Source organism: Patagioenas fasciata, chromosome 2, assembly GCF_037038585.1.
Source record: "Patagioenas fasciata isolate bPatFas1 chromosome 2, bPatFas1.hap1, whole genome shotgun sequence".
In the NCBI taxonomy this organism is placed as follows: Eukaryota; Metazoa; Chordata; class Aves; order Columbiformes; family Columbidae; genus Patagioenas; species Patagioenas fasciata.
The window spans coordinates 163,593,026-163,611,424 of record NC_092521.1 but is presented as its reverse complement, the minus strand read 5'-3'; the positions used below and the strand labels follow the sequence as shown (position 1 = coordinate 163,611,424).

General features: G+C 38.6%; 1 protein-coding gene across 1 annotated transcript in view; it reads right to left on the bottom strand.

The window, feature by feature from the left end:
- Positions 1–18,399, bottom strand: part of WDR48 (WD repeat domain 48) — a 32,240-nt gene that overhangs the window by 5,586 nt on the left and 8,255 nt on the right. Inside the window, exons 2-15 of the mRNA XM_065832142.2 lie at positions 15,732–15,872; positions 13,920–13,998; positions 13,565–13,647; positions 13,317–13,446; positions 9,453–9,541; positions 8,473–8,574; positions 7,889–8,113; positions 6,546–6,620; positions 6,107–6,209; positions 5,706–5,803; positions 3,727–3,834; positions 3,237–3,333; positions 2,622–2,717; positions 16–121 (exon numbers count right to left, since the gene is read on the bottom strand). Of these exons, the coding sequence (XP_065688214.1) occupies positions 16–121; positions 2,622–2,717; positions 3,237–3,333; positions 3,727–3,834; positions 5,706–5,803; positions 6,107–6,209; positions 6,546–6,620; positions 7,889–8,113; positions 8,473–8,574; positions 9,453–9,541; positions 13,317–13,446; positions 13,565–13,647; positions 13,920–13,998; positions 15,732–15,872 (1,532 nt within the window). The remainder of the gene's footprint in view (positions 1–15; positions 122–2,621; positions 2,718–3,236; positions 3,334–3,726; positions 3,835–5,705; positions 5,804–6,106; positions 6,210–6,545; positions 6,621–7,888; positions 8,114–8,472; positions 8,575–9,452; positions 9,542–13,316; positions 13,447–13,564; positions 13,648–13,919; positions 13,999–15,731; positions 15,873–18,399) is intronic.

Sequence of the window (18,399 nt, the reverse complement as noted above, 5' to 3'; positions counted from 1 at the left end):
CGTGAGTTTTTATACCTGAACAAAGTGCGTCCTCCGGCCTCACCAAAAATAACCGGTGTATGTGGTGGCACTTGGAAGTATCCATTTCCTTTCTGGACTCTGTTCTCCTGCTCGCCGTTCACTGTTGGGAAAAAATATATACAATAATAAGTATGCACTGGGCCTTAAAACTGGGTATACATAGACCAATAAGTGTCTTTTCCACCTACAGCTGATGTATTTCATAAATTAACAAATTCATAAGCTTCATAAAAAGCAAGAAAATCCCAATTTCCAACACATAACAAGCATATTAAAAGGAACACTAGGGGGTAATGAGATGGATACAGGTTTCTGGAAGGTCTGTTTCAAAAATCTTTAAGAAAAGGGCAATAGAGCTCATGAGCCAAAACCTGATGACTGTTTTTCTCTAGTTTCTGAGCAGAATTCTGAGGATTTGTCAAACTGCACGATAGTAATATTAGAAACCAACTAAAGAGATTTCACTGAGATGAAACCGTTTCCCCCCCAACTCTGCAGGACGTTTGCTTTGATCTTCTACCTGGATTTGTCAGATGTCAGAATAGTTGGCGAGTAAAGCTCAGACTCACACTTCCCTGAAGCTACTGCATTCTAAATACAATTTATTTTTAGATAGTTACAGCACTATGGTTTTCAAACACTGGAGAACCTGATTCCACATTAGATACTTAGGATAAGATTAAAAAATCAACACTATTTCACAGAATCCCAGAATGTCAGGGGTTGGAAGGGACCTGGAAAGCTCATCCAGTGCAATCCCCCCATGGAGCAGGAACACCCAGCTGAGGTTCCACAGGAAGGTGTCCAGGCGGGTTTGAATGTCTGCAGAGAAGGAGACTCCACAACCTCCCTGGACAGCCTGGGCCAGGCTCTGCCACCCTCACCATGAAGAAGTTTCTTCTCAAATTTAAGTGGAACCTCCTGTGTTCCAGTTTGAACCCATTACCCCTTGTCCTGTCATTGGTTGTCACCGGGAAGAGCCTGGCTCCATCCTCCTGACACTCGCACTTTATATATCTGTAAACACTAATGAGGTCACCCCTCAGTCTCCTCTCCTCCAGCTCCAGAGCCCCAGCTCCCTCAGCCTTTCCACACACGGGAGATGCTCCACTCTCTTCAGCATCTTTGTTGCCCTGCGCTGGACTCTCTCCAGCAGTTCCCTGTCCTTCTGGAACTGAGGGGCCACAACTGGACACAATATTCCAGATGTGGTCTCCCCAGGGCAGAGTAGAGGGGCAGGAGAACCTCTCTGACCTACTGACCACCCCCTTCTAATCCACCCCAGGTACCATTGGCCTTCCTGGCCACCAGGGCCCAGTGCTGGCTCATGGTCACCCTGCTGTCCCCAGGACCCCCAGGTCCCTTTCCCCTACACTGCTCTCTCATAGGTCATTCCCCAACTTATACTGGAATCCTTCAGTTTGAAACATTTCTTTGTAAGTTCTGCTAATAATTGAGAGAATCAACACTGCACAAGTGTGTATATTTAAGTTCTCATCTCTTTACACTAATTTCAGTGTCCAACAGGTACACTTTATCTTAAGTCACCCTTTAGTATCAGTTTGTGATATCTGAAAGGGAAAATGAGGACTGATTCTGTTCTAAAGATTCCACTGATCCACAACTATTCACAGAAATAAGTGGCGCAGCATCAGTGTTCCAACAATACAAAAGCCTGACTTACACTTCCCGTATATTGTCTGGCTCTCAATTGCCAATACACAAAAGCACAAAAATCAGCACATTTCCCCAGAAAAGCCGGCCAAGTGCTTTAACACTCCATGGAGACCGTTTTTGAAACAAGGATGCAGCTCACTCTTGGCACAATCTTTGTCACAAAACAGCGAGATATTGCTGAACTTACAGTTTTCTTAACTGTATTATCTATAGAATGTAATTTCTTAATTGCCAAAGATAAGACTTTTCAGTCAAACCTGACCTGGGTTGAATTCATTTCAGAATAATCCACAAACTTGGGATTTACACGGTCTCTTTTATTCTGCCATATGCAGCCACTATCTTACATTTTAAATAGCTATGCTTTTTATTTCATGCCTGATTAGACTTAGCATTATTACCTTAAAACACCACTCTTTTAGGTGGCTTTGCATAGACCTACCCTTTGTATTACTCTAATACCTATTGAATATATTTCTTCCAATAAATCTTTATTTTATATTGTTAATAATACCTAGAAGAAAACTGGAATTACGTCAAGAGAATACTGGCTAATGTTGAGTAACTGAACGATCGCTCTTTGCTGTCATTATCGAGGTTGTTTCTTTTCCAAGTCAAACCGTAGTTTTGCCAGTAACTGGTTTTCACCACAGCATCACGTTTCTCTAACTTCAGCATCATCTATTCACCTGCTTTTTTCACAGACTTAGAGTTCTTAGGATTTTCACTGACACTTGCAGAAGAAGCAAGCTCCTCAGCAAATTTTGGTGAAAAGCAAATGTAAAAGCATTAAAAACCATTTATAATGCATACAGAGAGAGTTTTAAGACAACAAGTCAAGTCATATCTGTTAAAAAAAAACCAGAAGTATAAACAGAACGTATTAATAAATACTAAAAAAAGGAAAATATTAAAACACTAACCATGATTTATTTCGTTTTCTTCTTCATCCATTGGATTGATATGTGTTCTAGGCCAATACTCCAGAAGCGCTTGCAGCAGAAGCCCTCCAAGGTTTACTGGCAAGACATCACGAGGTAGAAATTCAGTTACGCGAATACCGTTGGCATCATAATATTCTGACATTTGACCTACAGCTGAAAACCTTCCCAAAAGTTGGAGTAGTTCTGTTCCCCAAACAAAACTATTTATGGGCACAGAAATCTGCCTATCGCAATCTCAGAACGATACACGACAATACTCTTTGTTGAAAAAGCTGATTATAAAATCACTACTATGTAATAACTTGCATGCTATAACATCCTCTAGATTCAGTAATAAGTCCAAGTTTAGGAATATTACTTTTCCCCTTTTGCTTCTTGAAGGTTTAACACCAAGTTAAACAGAAAACCTGAATGTGACTGAAACGTTTCAGAACAAAAAGCAAACATTCTCACTGGGAATTCTCTGCAGAATTCAGTCTCAAAATAAGCCCTAAAATCCAACCAGCTGCTGAGATTTGTGGCACTGGAATACTCTGCAACATAAATCTTTATTTGTTTTGTCTCAATAAAACACTAATATTAGTTAAAACTTACATTTTGGATCAGAACCATCTGGGCTGCTAAATCCAGCATCCTTTGCTGAAACCCAGGCTGCAAAGCAGTCGCTTTCATCCAAAGTAATTGTCAACATCTGTTGGAAAAAGGCCAGCAGAAAGAGAAATGCAATAGTTGTTTTGTATTAAAAAAGTCTATAAATTTATTTTGCTCCTACTTAGCTGGGAATATAAAGAATTTCTAAATGCAGCACAGCACACTTTGTTTAACAAACTGTATTAATTGATAATTGGTACTGGTGGATTTAAACTGATCATACTATGAGGAAAAAAAGTTACAAAATCCGTTACTCAGATTATTAAGAAGTGAGGTAAAATTTGCTGGTTTGCTTCAAATTACATCCAACCCATCAGATAAACGATGATCATTCTTCAAAACCTATGACACACTAAAACCTTTGTGAAAAAGCAGTGTATGGAAATATATGAAATATGACATTAAAACAACGAATTTAGAAGTTGTATCTCACCCCAGTTTTCAAGTCTACTGAGAACCAGTTTGGCACATACACCATTTTAAATCTCTTCTTAATTTCTTCTTCAAAATCGACTTTCCCCAGGTCTTCAACTTTACATGCCTGTACACCAAAAGAAATACACAAGTTTTAAAATTTTGAGTATCGAGTCAGATCAACACTCCAGATCTTTTACTTGATCTTTCATATACACTTGGAATGATTATGACTTATGACTCCTCCATGAGCACTGTAGTCCAGAAACACTCAAGTTCGAGGTTCAAATTTTTCAAAAAGAATTGAACAATAGTTTATGTGGTAAGTTCTGAGGTAGTGGCATCATGACAGTGGAAAGATAGGGAAGTATTGCTTCACATTAATAAAAACCATTTGCCCTACCACTGAGTCTTCTAGCAGCCTCTGCCATTCCTCTCCCCATCAGTATCAATACAGTATAATTTGCCATCAAACAGCAATATTTGTTGCAAATCTAGCAACAAATTCAGCTCAACTACTGCAACGGGAACAGCAGAGAGTGAATTTGTGTGCTGATCATTTTTCCTGTTTCAGTTTGGTTTACTTTATTCATTTAAGGTTCCTTAAGCAAGTCTGCTAACATCTAAATTCTTGTAATTCACTTGCAGTGACATCCTGAACCCTGAAATGTGGTTTAAGCAAACTCAAAGGACTGTAACCTTGCAAGACTTATTGCCTCAAAATCTAGGAAAAATTACAGGAAGCAAAGATTGAAGAGTGTAGCTACAGGTAAGAAAACTTCCCTCTTTTCTTTGGCATCCTCAATAAAAAGTCTCTGCTTTAGAGTGCAGTGATCCTACACGTAAGATGATGCTGATCTGGCAAGTAACCCCATCTCTAAAGTGAATATTTAAACATATCTAAGAGATGCTTCTGAAACCCTTACTAACTGAATGAAAATACAAATTAACATTGGCATTTGGCTTTGGTCCTGAGCTCTAATGCTGTACTTAAATACACACCAACTGTAAACCAATAGAAAGAAAAGCTATTCACTTGTCCACAAAACTCATCTAGATCATTTTTAGTACAAATCTACATTCTCCAACTAAATTCCCTTCTTTCTTACTTCAGTCAGCAACTCAGTTGCTCAGTTGAGTGTGCTTCATTACTGAATCTTGGCTGGAATACTACATAGATCAAGATGAAAAACACTTACAATTTCAAACAGAATTTTACAAGAGACGAAATTGCTGACTGCCTCACCGAGCTGGGATTCCAGTCCTTTCTCTCTGCATTTTTTTCCCCTCTCCTCTGATGAATCATTGGGTAAAGCAAGATACAGAAACGCCATGCCAAGCCTCTCAAGTGACAGGAGCTACGGCCCCTTCTGCTACCTTTCCTTCCAGTCATTGTATCATTTTGGTTGGAAAAGACCTTTAAGACCATTGAGTCCAACTGTTAACCCAACACTGTCAAGTCCACCTCTAAACCATGTCCCTAAGAACCTCATCTACGCCCTAACTAGCAAGGGAAGTGGTGAGTTTACGCTCCCATACTACACTAGTGAGCACACTTGCTTGCCATCTGTGGGTTTGTAGCAGGATCTGAAGCCCAGGTTTCCCTTTTGCAGGCTAAGTTTTCTTACATTATTCCATACTATGTGTGGCAGTCATGCCCACAGGCCTCTACAAGCCCTCTGTGAAACAAAACCCAATCTAAACAAACATCATTTTCAGAACGGAATTCAAGGGTCTGAACTTGAGGTGAATGGAGATGTGAATACTTCACCAAATTCAGGTGAATGAAGATGTCAGCGTCATGTCGAATAATGATGCAGAAAAGTTCAGAAATGCACGCTCCCCTTTCAAAAAGCAAACTCTGCCTTATGTCTTGGGACAGAAAGATGACTTATTCTCTACCACAGGAATCTCAGGCGCTACAAATAATATATTAAAAAAGGTACAAAATAATTAATCACGCAACAGTAGATGTTTAATCTGAAATTACACGCTTACCTTCAAGACATCCCAGTATGCCACATTATTATTTGTGTCTTTGGTTAATATGTGTCTCTTGTCGTTAAGAATGTGGCACTGAATAATACTAGCACCCCCTAGCAAATAAACAAGAATTGAGGTCACTACAATGGTTCTTTTTTCGTAATATTACATTAAATTTAACTGTATAACACAACATGCATAATCGTTCTTTAGTTTTGCTATTTTATGTAAGACTTGGATATCTCCAAGGTTTAAACACTACTTTAACTATAACTAACAGTAGATAGATGATAAACACATTGTTTCAGTTGAAATCATAGTATCAAGTACCTGAAAACTTAAGCTAGTCTTAAAGATCTACCATTTCTGCTCATAACAACAGATTTTATAATGCAATCGGGAAGACAGTTGTTTACCTTTTATAACTTGGTCAGGCTGTGTACACAGGGGTGGTATGGGATTGGTACAATCATTATCATAATCTCCAGATGCTCTAAAATTATGAATTCCCTTCAAAGTCTAAAGAAAGAAACAAAATAATGACACATTTGTAAGAATCTATGAACTTTGCTTTTATTTGTAACAACTGCTGGTTCATGCTGCTATTTTTATGTTAACTGTCCAGTGCCAAGTAACATCATTTATTTCTAACAGCAGCATAGATAGGTAGCAAAGTAAGGCATAGCTCAACGTCTTTCCATCGATTTCAATATTAGTATTCTATGATTTGTTTTAAAGAAAGCTTACAGATCACAGCAAGTCACACTCAAATTGCAAACAGTCCAACAGTTCCCAAACCAAGACTGCAAAGCCCATGACTACTTGAATTCACAGCGTCTAAAACATATCACTTACCCATTTATTCACAGAGGATTTAGTTGTTGCAACCCAAAGTGCTGGAGGAGGATCAGCTGATCTATCAAGTTCCATCTACATAATGAAAGCACAAATACTTTCAGGCACACTTAATTTCCCTTTGTTCAATTAATATTTGCTCTGTGCAGACCTGCTCCCATACTTGGATGTATCTCAGAAATAAGTGAAAAATAACTAAGCTGCCATTTTTGAAATTCCAGATAAATTGTTTCAAATATTCAACAAATAAATTCTGAGCATGGACAACAGTAGATGCAATATGTCTAAACACTCAGTATTTAAAGTTGCTTCTTGTTTAACAGGCAGTTTGATAAGTACAATATTCCCTGAATTACTTTGCATTCAAATAATTCACATGGTTAAGAAGAAAGTGTAAGAAGTTTTGTGCTAATTAAGAAGCAGAACATTATATGTTATATAAAGTCATATTTCTTGGACAAGAATGAACCATGGTAGCTAACTTAAAAGTCTTCTAACTTGAACTTCTCAATTTCTGACTTCTACATTAACATATCCAGGATTTTATCTGAATATACTGAGCCAGAGTTCATTCATAAGGAAAGCAAAATTGCTCATATACTTGTATCTGTTTCAATTGCACACTCTTTATACGTCTATATGTTCCAAGGTTGTGTCATCCAGAGTTACAGATGGCAAAATAAATCCAAAAACCAGTCTTTTCAAAAGACTCAAAACTTGTGTGTGCATGCAGCTAAGAAAACATCATGCTTATGTGTCAAAAAACCCCACAATAAATTTTACTCCTAGTTTCCATGAGTATGCAACATATTCCAACGCAGTCCTGTGCATACATATTGCTGCTAAGAAACATATTTTTGTTTAAAGCCTTGCCAATGCCAGCTTAATTCCTTAAAACCATTCTAGAGTCTGGCAAAAGCAACTTTTCACATTTGAAGCATATTCAATTTCAGTAATATCTGAAATTGTAGATTTTATGCAGCTGACAGGCACATACCTTCTTCAGACAATTAAATTTCAGATGCAATTTAAGAGACAAAGCCAATATACTGAAGGTGTGCTGTAGCAAATCGTTCTTACCCAATATGCTTTTTTATCAACTTATTTCTCAACAACACACAATATAATTACACTTTTATACTGTGATGGTGACAGAGCACTGGAAACAGTTGTTCAAGGAGGTTGTGGAGTCTCCATCTTTGGAGATATTCAAAAGTCATCTGGAAATGGTCCTGAGCAACCAGCTCTAGGTGACCCTGCTCGAGCAGGGGGTTGGACCAGATGACCTCCAGAGGTCCCTTCCAACCTCAACCATCCTGTGATCCTCTGATTGAAAGAATTACCTTAAGAACTGGTGCTTTTTCTTCACAGATAAGCACACGGATATCAGGGTTTCGTAAATCTGTACAATAAATCTTCCTGTCTCTTCCTCCCGAATAAACATGAGTGAAGGCTTCATTGACCTGCAGAGCCCAAACGCCTTCATCGTGGACTCGATACGTGGCTATGCATCTCTGCTGCCCAAGGGACCACAGGCGGATGGTCCCATCAGAGCTGCCTGAAAGACACTGAGCAACAACCACCATACTTTAATCAAGAAGGTATTTAAGTTTTTTACAATCATTTCTTTCATAAAGAGCTTTCATTCTTATGGCTCTATTTTTCCATTAAGATGGTGCCGAATGAAGACTGGCAAGTTAACAACTCCAGTCACAATTTCTAGCTATTTTACCTAAACCACCCCCTCCGTACATCAACGCACATGTGATAAAACAGAGCTTTCACCCACCAACATCCCTCCCTTCATCACTAAATATCTGAAATACTTCAGCTACTTTCTGTAATTTATGACACATAATAATAATATTGAAAAAGACTAATGACATTTCTGTTGTCAAATGTCTTTGTCCCAAGTTAAAGCCCATACCTGGGTGCCATCCCTGTTCAACAGCAAAGCTTTTACGTTGTCCGTGTGCCCTTTGAGTTTCATCAGTTTTGCACAAGTTCTTGGATCCCACACCCTTAGAACCTACATAAACAGACATTGGATAAGTCACATTAACATCGTTCTTCCCACCAAAGTGTTTTCTCTACAGAAAATTAAGCTTTTCTGAATAAACTGACCCTTGTTCCAAACACACAGACATCCATTACCAGAAACATACTTCATTAAAACAAGATAGACATAACTCGATGCTATGCACCTCTAATAACCATATGTGATTTTCTTCACTTGATTTTAATTTAATGTGTTCCGGCTTTTTCTCTCTTCTTAAGAAGTTAAAGAATGGAAGCGACTGGAAACAGAATAGTGTGATGTGGGTAAAAAGAAAAGATACTGAGAATCCTCTCAGATGCTTCGCTGGTGAATCCCATCTTCATTTTTATATTGACTTGGAAATAAAATTCTCTCAAGGTTAGAACAGGTAAAAAAACAACTCACAGGGGACCTTCCAGGGTGTTTCACCTTCTTTTATAACAAAGCATGGGCTGCCTCTTGGGAACATTTGAATTCATTAGTTCACTTCATTTCCCATCTCCTGCAGGGGTCTTGCAAATTGCTGGCACCATTTTTTACTGAACTGTGGAAACTGCTTCAGTTTTTATAATTATCTCAGTAACGTGCCCCAAAAATCAGGGATTTGTGGTGAAATTTAATGATCTCTGATAGAAGGAGGGTTACACAAGATAATCTGACAGTCTCTTCTCCGTATTCAAGCTATATGGATATATACTGAGGCAGGTATTTGTATCCTACACTTGAACTCCCATTTAAAACAAAGTGCCTACTCTCACTACTAAAACAACAAAAGCTGCTACAGACACGACACTGAAAATGAATAAAATCATCTCTTTATACTAAACTTTGAAGTGAAGTGGAAAGAGCCTTACCAGATTTTTGCTTACCTTTTCAGTGGACCCTGATACAATAACTGTTCCCATTTGATTCATCGCCAGGCTGTAGATGGAGTCTTTGTTCCCACTCAGGGAAGAAGCTATTTCAAATAAAATTTACATTTCCTCTGTTAATGCTGTCATTTGAAAGACACACTTATTCACTCAAAAATAGTATTTCAGGGTATTTTAATACCCTTTGATTAGTGAAAACAGTGCCAGTTTTAAAAACAAGACTATATAGACAACATACTGCTAGGAAGACCCCCTCCCAACCTTAACCTACTGCTGCATAAAGACAAAGTAACCCTAAAGACTTATGGTCGTTACAACCCTGGTGCCCTTTTGCCAACACGATTCAATGCCAGGACCAACAAGGTACTCTTATTCTTCTCTACTGCTTTGCTAGAAAATGATGCTTATGTGATAATACAGAGCATTTGAATTTAAGTGCAGAGATTTTTTTTTTCCAAGTCCAGTAGCAGTAAAATTCTGTATTATATATGAAAGGCTGTTCTCTTAGTTCAGCAGAAACACATTACTGAAGTTACACTGCAGTGCCGAAATGTGTTCCTCAAGCACATACGCTGCCTTTGCATTTGGGAAACCCATATGGCAACTCCTCTACATCACAACTGTCGAGAGTGGAGAATTCTGTACCTTTGAGCCCAACCTCCTTTTGAGGAGATTAAAGTACCAATCCTTCAAGTGGGGAAAGCACAGACACAGTAAATAAAAATCATCTATCCAGACAGCACCATGAGTATTTCATCGGGCCTCAAAACCATACGGTCAGTATGCCAAAACCACTGATAACAGCAACAAACCAACTTGCCAGAAAAAATGTGAAACTTTACATAATAACTTATGTATATTATGGAAATAAAGTTTCTAACATGCTATTTGTGACCCAATATCACAAACATTTTGTCACAGTGGAAGAATTTTGCAGCTTTACTTCAGGGTCCTCTTAACCATTAGCTATGGCTGAGCAAATGCAAACTTTCAAATGAAATATGTAATTTGTAGCCAAAAGAAAATCATACCCTTCCACTGCAACCAGAGAATAGTTGAAGGCAAAAAGCAGAACTGAAAGCTCTTGAAGGTTAGCACTGTTCAATAACCATAATAATGTGTGAAAGGATGATGTACAGTGTTATCACAAGCTGGACATCAGGAACGGAAGAGAGAATCTTAAGTGCACAGAAGGAAAATTTATGCCAGAACAAAAGCAAAGCTCAATTCCACCCTCCTCTGGAAGGGACTACCTCTCAAAAGCAAAATCTCTCCATTTAATGTAAATTATGACTATGCTAACTGAGAGACTCTTTAAAACAGGCTTCCATTTAACGCTGGCTTGTGTGCATTGCTTCCCTGTAATCAGATAGGAAATTAATGCACAAGAACCATCTTCAATGGTGAGACTGCATCTGGAATATTGTGTCCAGTTCTGGCCCCTCAGTTCCAGAAGGACAGGGAACTGCTGGAGAGAGTCCAGCGCAGGGCAACAAAAATGCTGAAGGGAGTGGAGCATCTCCCGTGTGAGGAAAGGCTGAGGGAGCTGGGGTTCTGGAGCTGGAGGAGACTGAGGGGTGACCTCATTCATGTTTATAAATATGTAAAGGGTGAGTGTCAGGAGGATGGAGCCAGGCTCTTCTCGGTGACAAGCAATGATAGGACAAGGGGTAATGGGTTCAAACTGGAACACAAAAGGTTCCACTTAAATTTGAGAAGAAACTTCTTCTTAGTGAGGGTGTCAGAGCCTGGCCCAGGCTGCCCAGGGAGGTTGTGGAGTCTCCTTCTCTGCAGACATTCAAACCCGCCTGGACACCTTCCTGTGGAACCTCAGCTGGGTGTTCCTGCTCCAGCAGGGGGATTGCACTGGATGAGCTTTCCAGGTCCCTTCTAATCCCTGACATTCTGTGATTCTGTGATTCACTGGCACTCCGAAAATTAATAATATTGTTTGAAAAGACTGAGGAAAACCATCTTCTTTAAGGATATATACTGTGTTCTGTTCTTCCCAACAAAAACATGTTTAGTTAGGAGCACTAGAAAGAAAGAAAAACAATTTCCCTGCTCCCCCTTCCTCCCTATCATGAAGCGTTCCTGTTCGAACGTTAGAAATGCAAATTGATTTCTGTCATCTTAGAGGTAATGTCTTCACTTCTTTGATCTTGGGCTCAAAACAAGCATCAGCTCCTCAGTACTCCCTGTCTTCCAACTGTGATTCACTTGAATCATTTGGGGTCTGTACCACTGCTGCTGTGTACAAGAAATATTCTCGTTTTATTTGACACAAAACCAAATTTTCCTTCAAAAACTCTCTCTTCGACCAGAAGATAGTATAACTTATCAGTAAATCTTGTTTTCTGTTATCAGCAAATTTTGGTGATAATTCTACTTTAAGTGAAAGAAAATTTCTGGGAAATGTAAGGTAAATGTACTTAGTTATGTGTAGTCATGTGCCATCCCAATACTATCCTGCAGTCCAACACAGCTCACTAAAAGTCATCTCTCTTCGGCAGACATGCCAGCATAGGGCTACACTTGAATGAAAAAGTCCTGTAGACACAATAAACGCAAAACTAACAGTTCTGCTCACCAGATGCACCTTTGGGTTTAGAAGCTACCGAATCCATAAAATTAACACACCTTTCAGAATTAGTCAAATTCATAAAAACCACATCAAAACAACTACGTGCCTGCCCCTTATTTACAGAATCACGCATTCCTGAATTTTTTTCCAAATGTTAGTTTTGCAGATTTTTCTTGAGTCGTTCCTAACCTATGAATGAGGAAGCAAGAACACTTGTGTGTGGCAATGTAGCATAAGTACCTATGTACCTAAGTATAAAATAAAAGAGATCAGACGCTTTGAACAGTATTTTTCCAACCTATCTACAAGCAGCAAAACATGCTGTGGTCAAACCAGACCTCTTTCTGAAAAAATACACTGTAAAATAGCCAAGACAAACCAGGATGCTGATAACACAGATCTACGTTAATCGCTCAAGCAATTAAATGTAACTGAACTTGAAGTTCGGTGTCACACATCCCTGAAGAGAAACTTAACCAGCTCTACCTTGACTGCTCTAAGAAGGCGGTGCTGGAATTGTGCTATGGGGAAAGATCTCATGATTTATTGCAATGTCTTTATTAGGATAGATAAGCAGGACAGATCATTTCTTGAAAGATGATGATGACATTAAGGATTAACCCTGACAAGAGGAATCTATGGACAGCTTCTCCTTGTATTCTAATATAACTGCTATGCTATTCTTACGTGTAATCAGTGCTTAGTATTACTTTGCACTTCTTAAATCTAAATTTATCTAGTAACTTTATTCTTCTGACAGATAGATTTGGTAAATGTACCAAGTTCTGCTTTAGGAGCTGTGCTGCATTTTTGGTAGCATCCTTATAAACAAACCAAAAAACCCCCACAAAACAAACAAACCCCTTCCTCCCCCAAGCAAACAAACAAATCAAAACCCAGCCAAATTATAATACACAGAAAATGCATCGACAAATAACCTAAGGGAAAATTTCTGTAACATGTTAATTGAGGAGCAAAAAGCATCTCAAGCTAAAGCTCTATCAACTTTCAGAGAACACCAGCACATTAACATTTCAGAAGAAAATGTTCAAAGAGACCTGTCCTCTATTCTAAATGCCTTGACTGTTGGCTGCTCTAGATTTTCAGCTATTATATAATGCAACAAATGGACTAAGGACATACTAAAACCACCTTAAAATTACTTGCGCATCTTTTATGTACACACAAACTGGCACTTATATAGTCTTAAATTGATCTCAAAAATTACACTACTCAATAAAATGCATTGCATTTGCCTCCCCTCCCTAGGTACCTACTTGTTACGGTGTTATTTGAGGCAGTCAGTGCTGTTAGAGTATTTACATCCCAGAGGAATATCTGTCTGTCCAGCCCAGCAGATGCTACCAGTTCTTTATCTTTTGCATATGCTAAGGCTTTCACATAATCCTATAACAGAGTAAATATAATACCATGAATCAACAACATTATCCTTTTGAGGTCTACATCTTAATATTTAAAAGATTGTCAGTGGTAACCTACGGGATATACAGATAAAGTTTTTTACCTTATGCGTCCTTAGTGTTGACATGCAAAATCCCTTATGTGCATTCCACACTTTAACAGTAGTATCTGAAGAAGCAGATATCACTAAATTGAAAAGGAATAAAGAGTAAATTTTAATGGCTTATATATTGCTATAGTTCATATTTGTACTACTATTGAATTTTTTTAATAATCATATCTAAACACACTAAAATTATCAATAAAACACCTGCTACATTACTTACCAAAATTACAATACACATCACAGAAACTCATTTTATATGGTAAGAAAATATGGGAAATAATTAAAGCAGTAGATAATATACTTTTTCACACGATTTCTGAATACTGTACTTTTCAAACACTTCAGTACTTACATGTTTTACCATTGCAGCAGAGCACAATATCATTTACCCAATCCGTGTGATGTTCCATAGATGCTATGTAAGGATCTTGCTGCAAATTAAGAAAAAGCTTTATAAGATCTCATCACAAATGCAAAAGATTGTGACTGTTGCAACATTTTCTTCAGTCTTCAAAGAGACCAGCAGTTGCCAAATGTAGAGTTAGTTGAAGTCACTATTCCAGAAAGTTTTTGTGAGAGGATTACACAGCTATGTAAGATACCACTAATTACTTTTCAGTGGAATTCTTATACATTCAAAATTCACGCTTTCATTTAACATATAATTGCACTTTAAAATGTTTGGGTTTGTATCACAGAAAAACTCATAACTAAACCAAGAGGGACTGCCAAAACTAATGTTATTTCTGCATTTATGGGATTGGACTTGTTCTGCTGTGAAGAGGAACAGAATACTCAAAACACAATACAGGGATCTCTCAGGATCTCTCCAAGTCATGAACTTCATGAAGTTTTATACATATGGAAGCCCTGGTTTCCAATAATCTGCTCAAGTTCCTAACACTGGCCTTCTGTTTAGTGGGATCCACACACCAGTATACACTGTGGTCACACAGCTGGAAAGCAGCTGGGCAAAAAAGGACCTGGGGGTTCTGGTGGACACCAAGATGAACATGAGCCACCAATGTGCCCTTACCACAAGGAAGGTGAATGGTGTCCTCGGCTGCATTAGGTAGAGCACGGCCAGTAAGTCAAGGGAGGTGATCCTTCCCCTCTACTCAGCACTGGTGGGGCCACACCTGGAGTACTGGGTCCAGTTTTGGGCTCCCCAGTACAACAGAGACATGGACATACTGGAGAGAGTCCAGAAAATGAACATGATGAAGGGGCTGGAGCACCTCTTCCATGAGGAAAGGCTGAGAGAGCTGGGACTTTTGGAGAAGAAAAGGTTTTGGGGGGGATCTCATCAGCATATATTATATAAGTACCTGAAGAGAGAATGTGAAAGAGATCCAGGGTCTTTTCAGTGCTGGCCACTGACAGGACCAGAGGCCATGGGCACAAACTGAAACACAAGATGTTCCCTCTGAACATCAGGAAACACTATTTCACTGTGAGGGTGACTGAGCACCGGCACTGGTTGCCCAGGGAGGTTGTGGAGTCTCCTTCCTTAGAGATATTCAAAAGCCATCTGGACATGGTCCTGGGCAACCAGCTCCAGGTGTCCCTGCTTGAGAAGGGGGTTGGATCAAATGATCTCCAGAGGTCCCTTCCGACCTCAACCATCCTGTGATTCTGTGACTACTAATTTAGTTCTCTCCTCTCAACAGAACATAGTCTTTTAACAAATTTTCTTTAGTGATTAAGCACAATGGCGAGTAAGCAGACCAGAGTCTGATCACCGCTTCCATTTTTCCTTCAAAGAATAACAATAAAGTGAAGATGACTTAATATTCTCACTAAATATCACAATATACAAAATACTTATTGAGCAAAGTTAACCATCCATCAAAGTATATGCTCATAACAGAAAATACACAGTCCTAGTGACTGTATCTATGTCTCTCTCATCACTGCAAATGACATCTTTCTATATTTCGCATTTTTCTCTCAGCTGTGACTTGTTCTTTGGACAGATAAGCCCACATGTAGGTTTGTAAAATCCCACATATTTTGTTACAATATGAACAGCACAAAAATATTTTGCTATCATAATAACGGCAGCTGTTAAAAACAGTATCAGATGTATATCTGTAAGAAGCTCACTAGCATGACAATTTGAAAGAAAAGTCAGTTTAGATGGAGGAATCCTCTCTTGACTTACCTTGTGCTGATTGACACTCCATATCCTTATAATAGAGTCTCGGCCTGCGGTGAAGAGTCTATTTAATGCTGGATCCAGCTGAAGTGCATTTACCCCATTTCGGTTATACTTCTCCACTTCATCTCTAATCACATAGGACACCTAAAATACATTTACACAAATCCAACGATGGTATTAAGATATGGACTTGGCCATAAAATGCCAACATCTAATTCTACTTTCGTGAAGTTCTGAGGTAGAAAATATTAAGAGCTTTACAAGCAGTAAATAAGTCAGTTAGTTTGGGAGTTACCAGCACCACCTGAGTCATTTTCCTTCCTCAAAAAAGGGGAAGAATCCTAGGGAAGATATCAGCAGTGCTAGAAGCAGAGCCCAAAGGCTTATTTAGTCATTAAAATTCAAGCTTAGACCCAGAGAATCCTTCGTTTAACTCCCTGCTTCGCACAGATATTTTGGGCGATCCCAGACAACACACAGTTTGTGTCTCAGTTCTTAGTTTCTGTAGCTGGGATGACAGTGTTTCCCAGACTCACAAGGGAGAGGACACATTCACTAAGGACTACAAACCAAATGAAAATCCCAGATATCTGTTGCAGGTGTCACTATTATTTTGAAACCATTTTTTTAATTACCTACTTTCTAATATAATAAGAAGCGTAAGTATTTGTTGCTCTTTCAGACAGATAAATTACTCATTTCATTTCTTTCCTTCTGTATTTCACCATACTGTGTGTATAGGGTACTTCATTGTTTTATTCAGAACCGCTAAAAGGACATTGAAGGAGACATACTGCAAAGGCTACAGCACTCTCCATTATTACTGTTCAGCAAATGGAAATATAAGGCACCGCAGTTTTTTCAGAGCTACCCCATTCACACTGTGCTGCATCTCTCCTGATCACTGGGTTTACTCAGAGTTAATGCATCACTATGAGAAAAACCCTCAAAAGCAGAGAAAAGAAGGTGAAACTGCCAACTATGATCCTTCCCAGATTCTGTAAAATACAATGAGAACAACAGGGTAAAACTTTAGGCTTGGTATAACCCAATCTGCTCACAGCAGGAATCATTTGGATACATAAGTACCAGTGTTTCGAAAATGCTTTCAAGGGCTTGGGCTAGAGATCTGAAAGCAATTTTTCACTCCAATAAGTGCATTATAGCAGTATAAAGAAAATGTTTTCCAGATCAGATATCAGTTACACAGAATAAAACCAACAAATGAAATAAAATGTTCGGCAGTCCTTATTATTCAGTAAATATTTTAGAGCATCTCAGATTCTATACCACAAGAACTGACTGGTCCATTTGGGGAACGTAGGCAACACCTCAACTGAATTATCCTGTCCCAGTGCAGCACAGTAAGAGAACTGAGGCTTCTAGAAAGCACAAAAAGAATCTTGTTCTCCACTTCAGAAATGGCTGCAACAGCTCTATAGAGCAACACGTCAATGTTAAGAGCCTCCAGAATCCTTCTGCCTTAACACTCTCCATCATCATTCCACAAGTCCATTTACTACAACTTTGATGTTATGTCCCATTCCTCTTAAAGCTCTTCTTGCTCACAGTCCTTGTAGTCACAGCTCCAATTTCAGTTTTTTGTCCTAATTTCCAACATCTCTCAGCAGTTCCAGACTCACCCATAAGATTCTTGCTATCTGTGCTCAAGTCTCCACCTACACACAGCTTCAGAGATGTTCCTGAGAGAAGACACCATCAACCACGCACCACAGTGTTACAATAAAACACTTCAAATATTTGAAGATACTTATTTTTTGTAATGCAGAGAGCAAGATATACGTGCAACTCCTCACCCAGGCTTGATCATATCATGTCTACATTGCTAGAAGACCCACACAAACCACTTGAGTAAAAGAATGTTGCAAACGAAGTCAAGGTCTAATGTGATACAAAACACAAGGTAAAGGGATGGCCATCAAATCCACATTGCTTTGAAACTCTTTGAATGAAGCCTATGAAAATATTCAGCTAAAATTATTAAGTGTGAGCAGATAAAACACAACTTAAAGGAACTGAAAACCTAGAGGTCAGTAGATCAAATTTGATGTTAGTTACTCAGGAAAATGATCTTTTGTTGAAATATAGTGGCAGATTCAAGATGAGCATGGGCCCTCCAGCTCCTGCTTTTCCAAAACTGCTCGCAGATTTTTTTGACAAATCCCCAGTTTTCTGATTTGCTTCTCTTCTGTCAGTTACCTCCCACATTTGCTGTATTTTCAGGTACAATACAAAGCTCTTTATTCCACTCATAAATAAGACTGTCAAACTATGTTAGTCACCCGTGCATTTTAAGGAGAGTTTTGCTAATCATAATGTTACTTTTTTAACTTATAGGAATTCCAGTAAAGAACAGTCATAAATAACTATTTAAAAAATAGGCAAATTGCAGCTTACTCAAATAAGTCAGGTAAATGTAATAGTTACATTCATTCAGTCCTAAAATTACATTTGGTCCTCTGAAGGCAACGATGAGGCTGATGTGGCCCCAGGGAAAATGAGTTTGACACCCCTGTATATGACTGATACTTTTACAGGACTGTGGAAATTGAGAGTCATACCCCTATGTTGATCCTGAATTAAATTAAAGAATTAAATTAAAATAAATTAAAAATCAAGAATTAAAGTTGTTTCACAATTTCTGAAAGTG